This window comes from Vulpes lagopus, chromosome 12 (assembly GCF_018345385.1).
Source record: "Vulpes lagopus strain Blue_001 chromosome 12, ASM1834538v1, whole genome shotgun sequence".
Lineage (NCBI taxonomy): Eukaryota > Metazoa > Chordata > Mammalia > Carnivora > Canidae > Vulpes > Vulpes lagopus.
Genome location: NC_054835.1, coordinates 13,805,736 through 13,817,854, shown reverse-complemented (window position 1 = coordinate 13,817,854; position 12,119 = coordinate 13,805,736). Strand labels below are relative to the sequence as shown.

General features: G+C 43.6%; 1 protein-coding gene across 6 annotated transcripts in view; it reads right to left on the bottom strand.

Annotated features, from left to right (window-relative positions):
* ITGAE (integrin subunit alpha E) overlaps nucleotides 1–12,119 on the bottom strand; it is a 74,295-nt gene that overhangs the window by 38,624 nt on the left and 23,552 nt on the right. For all 6 annotated transcript variants that reach the window (XM_041724845.1, XM_041724842.1, XM_041724843.1 and 3 more), the window contains one exon: nucleotides 7,232–7,352. In XM_041724845.1, the coding sequence (XP_041580779.1) occupies nucleotides 7,232–7,352 (121 nt within the window). The remainder of the gene's footprint in view (nucleotides 1–7,231; nucleotides 7,353–12,119) is intronic.

Sequence of the window (12,119 nt, the reverse complement as noted above, 5' to 3'; positions counted from 1 at the left end):
AGAAACAGTTAAATGTGTCTGCTCTCTGACTGCTCACCCACCCTGATAGAAATGGGGGTGGAACTGATGGTAAATAAAGACTCTCTGCTCTTTGGGGCAAGGGGCATAGGTACCAGAAAGCCATCAGCAGGACAGCTGGATCTGTTGTGGGCAGTGCTGGTTTCCTAGTGGCTGCCAGGGGAACTACCCCACCTGGCCTTAGTGACAGTACTTCCTGAAGAAATTGCGTTGATGCTCCTATCCTATGGGCCAGTCAGAAATGGAGATTTGAGGGACACCTGGGTTAAAAAGGGATCCCTGGGTGGCTCAGCGGTATAGCGCCTGCCTTTGGCCCAGGGCATGATCCTGGAGTCCCTGGATCGAGTCCCAAATTGGGCTCCCTGCATGGAGCCTGCTTCTCCCTCTGCCTGTGTCTCTGCCTCTCTCTCTCTCTCTCTCTCTCTGTCTCTCATGAATAAATAAATAAATCTTTAAATAGAAAGAAAAGAAAGAAAGAAAGAAAGAAAGAAAGAAAGAAAGAAAGAAAGAAAGAGAGAGAGAAAGAGAGAAAGAGAAAGAAATGGAGATTTGAAGAGTGAGTGCCTCAGCCACATTAAGAAAGCCTCTAGAGATATGATTCCCAATGGTAAACTTTGCCCCTCAACGCAAGTCAAGGGAGATAGCAGAGTCCAGTGTCAGCATAAGCATTCCCTTTATCTACACTCTCCAGGGAGAACTTGTCTGCCTTAAGACAAGGTGTGAGCTCCCCATCCTAGGGGTTGGGTTGTGAGTAGTGGTACTGAGGAAGGGGCCCTGAGACTGGGCTTGGTACTGTGAACCACATCTGGTATCTTTGTGCTGAGGGCAGTAGGAAGCCATGGAGGACTTTATAATGGGGTCAGTCTGTACTTTCAAAAGATTATGATGCCGCTATGGTGGGTTGGGCAGCAGGAATGAGGTACCATCTCCATTTGCTTGCTTCCTATCACTCTATTAGAATTATGAAATAGATCATTTACTTCTATCCATGGATTAAGGATAATAATAAGGTCTATGCCCGTGTACAGGCCCCCAGCCCCAGCTTAACCCATTCCAAGCTGAATTCCACCCTCTGATACGGCTGCTGTCAAGGTCAGCAGTGGTCCCCACACTGCCAAATCTAATGGACACCTCTCTGTCCTCATGTTCTTCAACCTCTCAGCAGCCCTGGACATGTAACCATCTCCTCCTTGAAATACTTTCTTCTTGATTTCCCCTACCTCTCTCAATACTCCTTCTCAGACTCTTTTGTTGGCTTCTTCAATGTCTAACTTTAAATGTTGCTGAAGCCTTGAGGCTTGGTCCTTGTTTTCCTCACCAGCACATTCTCCCTAGTGATCCCCTCTAATCCCATGGCTTCAACCTGTAACTGCTGAAATTCTGTGGCCCTAGGATCCTTCCACCAAAAGTCAGACCAGCACAGTTGTTAGGAAATAGATTAACATACCACTCCTAGATGTCCATGTTCTAATCCCCAGAACCTGTGAATATGCTACTTTTTTACAGCCAAAGGATTCTGTAGATTTGATTATGTTAAGGGTCTTGAAATAAAGGAGATTACCCTGGATTATCTAGATGAACCCAATGTAATTACAAGGGTCCTTATAAGAGGAAGGCAAGAGGGTCAGAGTCAGAGAAAGATTTGAAAATGATATACTGCTGATTTTAAAGATGGAGGAAGAGGACAAAAGCCATGGAATGTAGTTAACCTTTAGAAACTGAAAAAGGTGAGGAAACAGATTCTCCCCTTGAGCCACCAGAAGGAACACAGCCCTGCTAACACACCTTGATATTAGCCTATTCGGACCCATTTTGGACTTCTGGCTTCCAGAACTGTGAGATAATAAATTTGTGTTGTGTTAAGCCACTAAGTTCTGTGGTTGTTACAGCAGCAAAAGGAAAGAAGTACAAAGCGTAACTGCGCCCCCGTCTAATAGGCATCTTAAACTTGAGATTGTCCAAACAGAACTTGAGGTCTTGTCTCCCCAAGCCTATGCTTTTCCCTCTTCTCCAAGGCAACTGATGGTAGCCTGAAGCCTGGATGCATCTGTGCTTCATCTTTTTACTCATCCCTGTATCAAGTCCATCAGGAAACCCTGTGGGTTCTTCTTCCAGATTATATCTACAGAGCATCTCTTCTCTCCATTTCCTCATCACCATCCTGGCCACCAGTATCTTGCCTGGTCTGTGGTAATAGCCTCCTAACTGGTAGTGGTTTTGTGTTTTTGTTTTTGTTTTTCAATTTACCCTTGTAGTTTGCACTGCATCACTCCCCTACATCAATAGTCTCCATGTGCTCTGCCCCAGACTCCTCCCCAGCCTGAGCCTCAGCCCTCAGTCTAGCACTTCCCTTTCTCCCATAAAGGTAGGCTCAGAACTAGTGTCCACTCCAGACAGTGTTTTGGTGGGGTAGGTCCAGGCCTGGAATAGCTTTGACTCTCCTTCCTCCTTCAGGCCATTGCCTGAGCTATTTCATTCCCACCTCCTTTTCCTTCCAACACTCATCCTAAACACCAAGTCCTCAAGAAGTCTTCCCAAAATGAGCAACTTGACCCCCTCTAAGACCTCCAGGTAGCCCTGACTACTGGAACCTACCCCCATCCTCACCTAGACTGTGAGTTCTCAGGAGACTATCATATACAGCTGTCCAAGCTGTGCACTGCAGAACCCAAGGTTGCCATTCATATCATAGTCATGCAGTGCTGTGGCCTGGGATCCAATCTGAGCTGCCTCTGTTACCCTCCCATTTTACTCCCCATGGTGGGTAGTCTCTTAATCTCCAGGTTTGTTGACTGAATGACTATCAATAACCAAATCCACCATCAGCTGACAGCCCCTGGGACCCTATCATACCCTGTACTAGAAACAGTCCATCTCCTGCCTTCACTTACCTCTAACCTGTCTCTATTCTGAGTCTAATCCCATACCTCCCAGGGTAAAGCCTTCCTTTTTTTCCCCCAAGTTTTTTTTGATGGCCTCCGGAATCATGCCCTGAGCCCAAGGCAAACCTCAACCACTAAGCCACGTACATCTCTTCCCCCAACTTTTGTCATAGTTTTTTAAATTTTTATTTTAATTTGCATTTTTATTGAAGTATAATTAACACACAATGTTATATTAGTTTCAGGTGTAGAAAGCTTTCTTTATGTTCCACTCACTTCACCTTGTAGCAACCAAACCCATGATGCTGCCAGCCCTAGCTGTTCTATTTTAGGGAGAAACAGCACAAGGGAGTGAGAGGGACACATCGGCCTTTCACAGGGAGCCTAGCCTGTTCTGCTTGCTGTGGCTCTGGGGCAGCCAGCAGTGTATTTCCTGCCCAGCATGGAAGGACGTCTGTAGTCTTAGGCTTTACCATTTATGGCAAAGAACCCAGAAGTTCCTCCCACCACATCCTCCCATGAGTCCCCTCTGCTTCAGCAGGTGTTCAGGGAGGTGTTCATGAGCCCAGCTCATGAAAGTCATAGCCTCCTGCTCCAGGGGCTTCAAACTCCTCTCATCTACCATGTCCTTTCAGCTTGGCCTCTGAAGCACGGGGCTGGGAGCTAGAGAGGGTCTGCTGGGGTCCTGGTGGGAGGGGAGTTGGCAAGAGATGGTCACAAATAACTGGGACTGACACCTGGCTTTCACAAATGTGTAGACCAACCAGAACACTCATGCTTTTCAAGTTTGGGAAACTGAAGGTCAGCCCAGTGCATAAGTCATGACCTAGCAATCCCATTGCTAGGCACATGGCTGATAAAAGGAAGTAACCTGCCCATCGAAAGAAAGTGCACATGGGATCCCTGGGTGGCGCAGCGGTTTGGCGCCTGCCTTTGGCCCAGGGCGCGATCCTGGAGACCCGAGATCGAATCCCACATCGGGCTCCCAGTGCATGGAGCCTGCTTCTCCCTCTGCCTGTGTCTCTGCCTCTCTCTCTCTCTCTGTGACTATCATACATAAATTAAAAAAAAAAAAAAGAAAGAAAGTGCACAGCAGTATAATTTGTCCAAGGAGGGATGCCTGGGTGGCTCAGCGGTTGAGCGTCTGTCTGCCTTTGGCTCAGGGCATGATCCTGGAGTCCTGGGATCAAGTCCCACATCTGGCTCCTCATGGTGCCTGCTTCTCCCTCTGCCTATGTCTCTGGCTCTCTCTGTGTCTCTCATGAATAAATAAATAAAATCTTTAAAAAAAATTGTCCAAGGAAACTACCCAAATGCCCATCATCAGCACTGTTCACACAATGGAAGACTACAGCAATGAGAATAAGTACCATTGTCTCAGGCAAGACCATATTCAAAATTCACAGACTGTATATTGAGGGAGAGGGGCCTGACATAACAGACCATACAACGGCATGCCTCGTTTATAAGTTCAAGAACAGACAAAACTAATCCAGGGAGATGGAGGCCAGAGCATTGATTAACTCCTGGCAGAGGATGTGCCAGGATGGGAGCACCAGGCTAGAGGGGCTTAGGTGAGGCTGGTAATGTTCTGTTTCTTCATGTGGATGCTGCTTACATAGGTGGTTCACTTTGTGAACATTCACTGAGCTATGTGCTTATAATGGGTGCATTTTTCTGTGTGGCAAATATCCATAAAATTTTACCAAAACAAAAAAACACAACAAATACCCACCTTTAATTCATCTTCCTGCAGCCAAAAACTTGCTAACAACCTTCTCACCACCCCTTCCTGCTTCAACCTTTCTGGCTCCTAAAACCCTTGGTGCCTGGGTAACAAGGCATTACCCACCTCTCCCAGCCTATTGCTCATTACATTCAGCTTCAACCACCTGACATTTTCTGTCCCTTTACTTTGCTCAGAATAGCTTCCAGGCTTCTGATCACATTGCACTCAGCTGGGTTGTTCCCCTCCCTTGCCTTCTCACGCTAATTCCTACTCATCTCCTTAGTCCCAGTGTTGATGCACACCCTGTGGCTTAAGGATACACCAGCCTCTATGTCTCCCTAGACATCCCCACCAAAGCAGTTGTCACTTCTCTTGTCATTACCTGCCTTTCCTGTCTCCTTCCTGAGTCAGGCAGTTCCATGAGGGCAAGGACTGTGCCTCCCCTTCACTATCTTATCTCCATACTTTGCCTGTCATTGAGTAGATGCTCCATAAATAGTTGCTGAATATATGAGTGAATGAACAAACTGGCCCTGCCCTCCCCACTTCCATGGTCACCAGCCTCTTCACTGTACAATGAGGGTCCAAGCCTCCTTGGCTGGTAGGGTCATGGCCCAAGTCCAAGGGCTAGAAGGCTGCCTCAGGAGCTGCTACTGCCCACTCAACCTCCACCAAATACAGCTTCTGCTATGCTCAACTTGGGAAGATGGGGAGCTCTGCTCAGACAGAAACCTTCAGAGAGCCTCACTCGGCTCTGCCCCAAAGCCCATCTGGATACTGGGCTCATGGCTCATGCATGCAGAGTAAGAAGGAAACCCTTGATTATTGACTAGAAGCAAAGCAGCAAGGATAGGCAGGGGACTGGCCTGAGGCAGGGCATGAGCATGGCTGGGTCACAGAATGAGCACAGAGAAAGCCATATGACCATTATGAACAAAAAAGGAAAGAAAAAATTGCTCTAGATTAAAAAAGAATAAAGAGACACAATATACGACACATGGATCCTGGCTTCAAAACAAAGCAGCTCTAAAAGTCATTTTAGGGACGCCTGGGTGGCTCAGTGGTTGAGCGCATCTGCCTCTGGCTCTGGGCGTATCCCAGAGTTCCAGGATCGAGTTCCACATCAAGCTCCCTGCATGGAGCCTGCTTCTCCCTCTGCCTGTGTCTCTGCCTCTCTCTCTCTCTCTCTCTCTCTCTCTGTTTCTTATGAATAAATAAATAAAATCTTTAAAAAAAAAAAGTCATTTTGGTGACAATAGGGGACAAAATTAAAGATATATTTCTATATTAGTATATCCCTACTACCACCATCTGATAAAATACATATTTTGCTTGCTTGCTCATTGTCTATCTACCCTGAGCATAAGAATTTTTATCTACTTTGCTCATTGCTATATCTTAGGGCCTGGCACATAGTAGGTGCTGCACATAAATGTCTGTTGAGTAAATAAACATTGTATATATAATTCTACAGCTGTCTTTTTTCACCTTATGTTTCAGGAATGATTCAAGTTAATAACCACTGTGCTCATTTCATTTACTTGACCTGTTTCTAAGAGCACATCGTCTGATTCACAGCTTATTTCTTCCATTTTCCTAATGAGGACTATTTCCAGTCTTATACTATCCCAAGAAATATTACAATAAAAAGCTTTACATGTGCCTGGGAGTATCTCTAAGGTTGGCATCTGGGAGTGGAATAGCTGAGTCAAAGGCATCTTCAACATTACCAGATATGGTAAAACTATCCTCTGAGTTGGTTATGTCAATTTACAGCCCCAAAACTTCCCACATCCTCATCAGCAGAATTTTGTCACATTTAAATATTGTGGCCTATATCTAATGGGTGGGTACAGATGAGATTTTAAAAACAGTGCAATATTTGTTATGCCTGAATTTGGCCAGAAACTGTAATAAACCCTTTATGTGCATTAACTCAAATAATCTTATGCAACAACTCTGTGAGGTAGAAAAATCTCTACCCCTACTGTAGAGATAAGAAACAGGCTGTGGGTTGAGCGCCTTGCTACAAGTGCATAGTAAAGCTATCACTGACCCACAGCTACCAGACCCACAACCTGCCTCTTAACCATATTCCCTGCTGCCTCATAGTTTCCATTTTTAATTTGATATTTTTGCCACTGCCGAAAGCTTCTATACTGAACATGTATTACAAAAGAGCCTAATAAACTTTATTTTAAAATAGTTTTGAGGTCATATCCTGCCCCCTGCTCCCCGGCAGCGAAGAGCACCATCATAGCCTCTCTCCGGCACACCCTTCTGAAAGTGAAGGGAGGTTGTCCCCAGACTGCGGAGGTGGGGTGCTAAGGCCTTCTCTGGGGTTTTGTTTTGTTTTTAAAGATTTTATTTATTTATGAGAGACACACACACACACACACAGAGGTAGAGACACAGGCAGAGGGAGAAGCAGGCTCCATGCAGGGAGCCTGACATGGGACTCGATCCCTGGTCTCCAGGATCAGGCCCTAGGCTGAAGGCAGTGCTAAACCACTGAGCCACCCAGGCTGCCTTTCTCTGGGGTTTTTTCAGACTCCCAACAGGTGCCCTCAATTATGCCTCCCATCTGCCAGGCCCCACTCACCAGGTCTGGTTGGTGCTGGAGTCTTGGTGCAGAAGGGAGCTGAGCACATAGGGTGTGCCTCCCTCAGAAGTCACCCAGAGATGGGCCTCATCCACATTGAAGGCCACCAGAGGAGCAAGGCCTGTGAAGAAAGAGGAACATTTAACAAAAGAAGAGGTGCCTGTCAAGGCCATGGCTGGGCCTTTGACTCCCATTACTCTGTCACATCTCGTGGTGTCATCATCCTCATTTTACAGCCAAAAAAAGTGAGACTCCCAGGATCTTTTTCTTATGGGAATAAAACAGGAAGGTAGGCATGTCTGACCAAGAGCCACCCTGATCCTCCTACTTAACTGTCAGCACCAAGGCCTCCTCCTCCAGGAAGCCTTCCCCAGTTCTCCCCTAGAAATACTTTCCACTTCTCACACTTCCCACCATGCATTTTCTATACCTGTCACATAGCACATACTCATGACAGGGTCTTGTAGCAAAGTTAAAATAGACTATGAGCCCCAGGGGGGCTCATATATACATTCTGTCTATGACCCTCCATCAAGTGACCCAAGAGAAAACATGTCTTCAAACATGTACAAGAATGTTTACAGAAGCTTTATTTGTGATAGTTCCCAATTGGAAACCCAATGTCCATCAACTGGGGAAGGCATAAACTAAGTATGGTACATTCATACAATGTAATACTACTTGGGAGTGAAAAGGAATGAGCAATTGACACACATAGCAAGATGGGTAAATCAGAAAAAACCATGATGCTGAGTGAAAGTGATACCCTTTACACAAAAGAGTATCTACTGTATAATTCCATTTACATGATGTTCTAGAACCAGCAAAACTGATCTATAGTCAAAAATATTTCCTAGGGGTAGGGACAGGAAGAAAATCTGTAGGCTGATGGAAATATCCTAGATCTTGATAGGAATTTGGATGACAAAGGTATGAGCATTTTTCAAAAACAGGCTAAAGGGACGCCTCGGTGGCTCAGCAGTTAAACATCTGCCTTCAGCCCGGGGCATGATCCTGGAGTTCCGGCATGGAGCCTGCTTCTCCCTCTGCCTGGGTCTCTGCCTCTGTGTCTCTCATGAATAAATAAAATCTTAAAAAACAAACAAACAAAAAAACACTCTAAATGGTCAACTTAAAATGTGTGCATTTCACCAAAAGTAAGTTTTCCCTCAAAAAAAGAACTGTAAACAAACACTGAACTCTAGTTGATATGTATGCTGAAATATTTAGAGATAAAGTATACCAATGTCTGCAGTTTACTTTGAAATGTATCAAAATGCAAGATGGCTTGGTGGATGGAGATGGATATATGTTTATATATACATGGTATATATGCTATAATGCAAATATAACAAAATGCTGACAATTGTAAAATCTAAGTGTAGTATATAGTTCTGTACAATTATTTCTACTTTTCTGTATATTTGAAATTTTTCACTAAAAGGTTTTGAGGAAAAATTGATATTGACTGATTGCCCCCACAGAGGTTATTACAATTCATACTACAACAGTATAGATGACCTGTTTCCCCACAGTGCTGCTTGAGCTATGTGTAGACCTTTTCATCCTTGTTTTGAAAGAGTATCTTATCATCTTATTCCAAAATATATTTTTAAATTATGAGTGAGGTCAAACCTCTTATTTTGTTTCCTGCCTATTCAGATATAGTATCCATTTGTATGAAGTTTTTTTTTTTTTTAATTTTATGTTATTTATTTATGATAGGCACACAGTGAGAGAGAGAGAGAGAGGCAGAGACACAGGCAGAGGGAGAAGCAGGCTCCATGCACCGGGAGCCTGACGTGGGATTTGATCCCGAGTCTCCAGGATCGCGCCCTGGGCCAAAGGCAGGCGCCAAACCGCTGCGCCACCCAGGGATCCCCATTTGTATGAAGTTTTGTGTGTTTTTTTTTTAAAGATTTTATTTATTTATTCACGAGAGACGCACAGAGAGAGAGGCAGAGACACCGGCAGAGGGAGAAGCAGGCTCCATGCAGGGAGCCTGACATAGGACTCTATCCCGGGTCTCCAGGATCAGGCCCTGGGCTGAAGGCGGTGCTAAACCGCTGAGCCGGGCTGCCCTGTATGAAGTATTTATTGCTTTATTATTAATTTGTAAGAGCTTTTCAAATCCAAAAGAAATTATCAATGTGCTAAAGATACTGTTTCTCACTTTGCTGATTATTTGACTTGCATGGTATCTTTCCCCATGTCTATAATTTGTATGTAGTAATTTTTCCTTTATGACTCTTTGGTTTTATGTCTTGCTTCCTCATTCAGTGATTATTTTTTCAAGTTCACTCATGTTTTTCTCTATAATTTGGGGGGTTTTTTGTTTCACTCCTTATACTTGAATCTTTGACCCAACTACACTTTTTGTATGTGGAGTGAAATATGGATCCAGCTTTTACTTTTTCTCCCCACAAATGAAATTGTCTCAACATTGTTTTTTGAATAGCTCATCTTATCCCCATAGATTTGCAGTACCAGGGATCTCTGGGTGGCGCAGCGGTTTAGCGCCTGCCTTTGGCCCAGGGCGTGATCCTGGAGACCCGGGATCGAATCCCACGTCGGGCTCCCAGTGTATGGAGCCTGCTTCTCCCTCTGCCTGTGTCTCTGCCTCTCTCTCTCTCTCTGTGTGACTATCATAAATAAATAAAAATTAAATAAATAAATTAATTAATTAAAAAAAAAAAAGATTTGCAGTACCACTTTTATCATTCTCAGAATTCCCATGTGCATTTGGGCCTCTGTTGGGGTTCGGTTCTGTCTTACTGACCTCATTGTCTCCTGCTTGGTTATATTCATTAATCTGCTGACCTTTCTTTTCCAAGTCTTGTTCCTCTGGATACATCTTCTCCATACCAACTTCCAGAAAGAATTCTTAAAAGTATGGTCTGATCATGCTACTCCACTATAAAAACTCTAATGTATATTTATATATAAAAAGGGCAAAGTGAAGTTCAGTGTACAGAATTCACCTGTTCAATGAAAAACTTTTTTGCAATAGCTCTTGAAAAGCTACACTACTTTTTGGAAAGCACTCCTTTTTCTATGATAGTATAATGACTTTTTCATCCCTAAACATACCACATAAACATGCTATAAGGAATGATGTCTGGCAGCCCTGGTGGCTCAGCAGTTTAGTGCCTGCCTTCAGCCCAGGGTGTGATCCTGGAGACCCAGGATCGAGTCCCACGTCCAGCTCCCTGCCTGTGTCTCTGCCTTCGGCTCAGGGTGTGATCCCAGGGTCCTGGGATCCATTCCTGCATTGGGTTCCCTGCAGGGAGCCTGCTTCTCCCTCTGCCTGTATCTCTGCCTCTCTCTCTCTCTGTGTCTCTCATGAAAAATAAATAAAATCTTAGAAAAAAAAAAGGAATGATGTTCTCACCTCACACTTTTCGGGCAAAAACATATTCCCAGCCCAACAATATAGGAAACAAAAATTTGCTTTGTTTGGCTAAACCCAAAATGCTTTGTTTTGCATTTACGTGCCAATTGAAAGAGCTGAAGAGGTAGTAGCTTCTGTGATTCTGCAGCCTGTTAAAAGCATTAACTATTCTATGTATTTTGAAGTGCTTTCAGGCTTAGTATTTATTTTACCCTCAATGTACTTTTCTGTGCTATAACTTTATTTTTAAAGGTAGTTTGAATGCAAGATAACAATGAGTACCTAAAAGACTAAAGAAATGGTGCAGAAGGAAAAATGTACCTTTCTCAATAATGACTCCCACAACTATCTTCTACTACTCATTAAGTCTTCATTTTCTCTTTTAACGAGGACCATAAACCTTTATTGCAATAACTTATGTATGTAAATTTTATTTTTATATTCAAATTATTTTAGTATAGACTTGTTTTATTGGCCAATAAATAATTTTTTTAAAAAAGATTTTATTTATTCATGAGACACACAGAGAGAGAGAGAGGCAGAGACACAGGCAGAGGGAGAAGTAGTTCCATGCAGGGAGCCCAATGTGGGACTTGATCCGGAGACTTGATCCTAGTACTGCAGGATCACACGCTGGGCTGGAAGGCAGGCACTAAATCCCTGAGCCACCCAGGGATCCCTCCAATTAATAAATTTTTGCATCAGCAAAAACTGTTTGGGTATTGGGCAGTTTTTCCACTGAAATTGATGGAACTATTTTCTCCAATAAAAAGGCTTTTCACTTAGCAGTAGAGATTTTAAAAACAACTTAAAATCTTTAGGCAAAGGATAGGTTTACAGACTTTTATATAAGGAAGAGAAGGAAATACATACATACAAATATATTGTTCTTCATTTACCAAGAAGATATAAATTTTTAAAATTTTTATTTAAAAAAATTTTTTAATGAGTTTATTTATTTATTCACGAGAGACATAGAGAGAAGGAAGAGACAGGCAGAGGGAGAAGCAGGCTCCCTGCAGGAAGCCTGATGCCAGACTCAATCCCAGGACCCCGGAATCAAGCTGCGTGCCAAAGGCACACTCAACTGCTGAGCCACCCAGGAGTCCCTAAATTTAAAAATCTGTATGTATCCAGGGGGATCCCTGGGTGGCGCAGCGGTTTGGCGCCTGCCTTTGGCCCAGGGCGCGATCCTGGAGACCCAGGATCAAATCCCACATCAGGCTCCCGGTGCATGGAGCCTGCTTCTCCTTCTGCCTATGTCTCTGCCTCTCTCTCTCTGTGACTATCATAATTAAATTAAAAAAAATTAAAAAAAAATCTGTATGTATCCAATAATAGCACTTCAAAATATATAAAAAATTGAAAAGGAAAAATATAAAAACCCACAACCAAAATGGGAGTCTTTAATGCTCTAACAATCTTTCATATAAGCTATGAAAAGCTCAATAAGGATATAGAAGATCTGAACAACACAATAACAAACTTGATCTAATT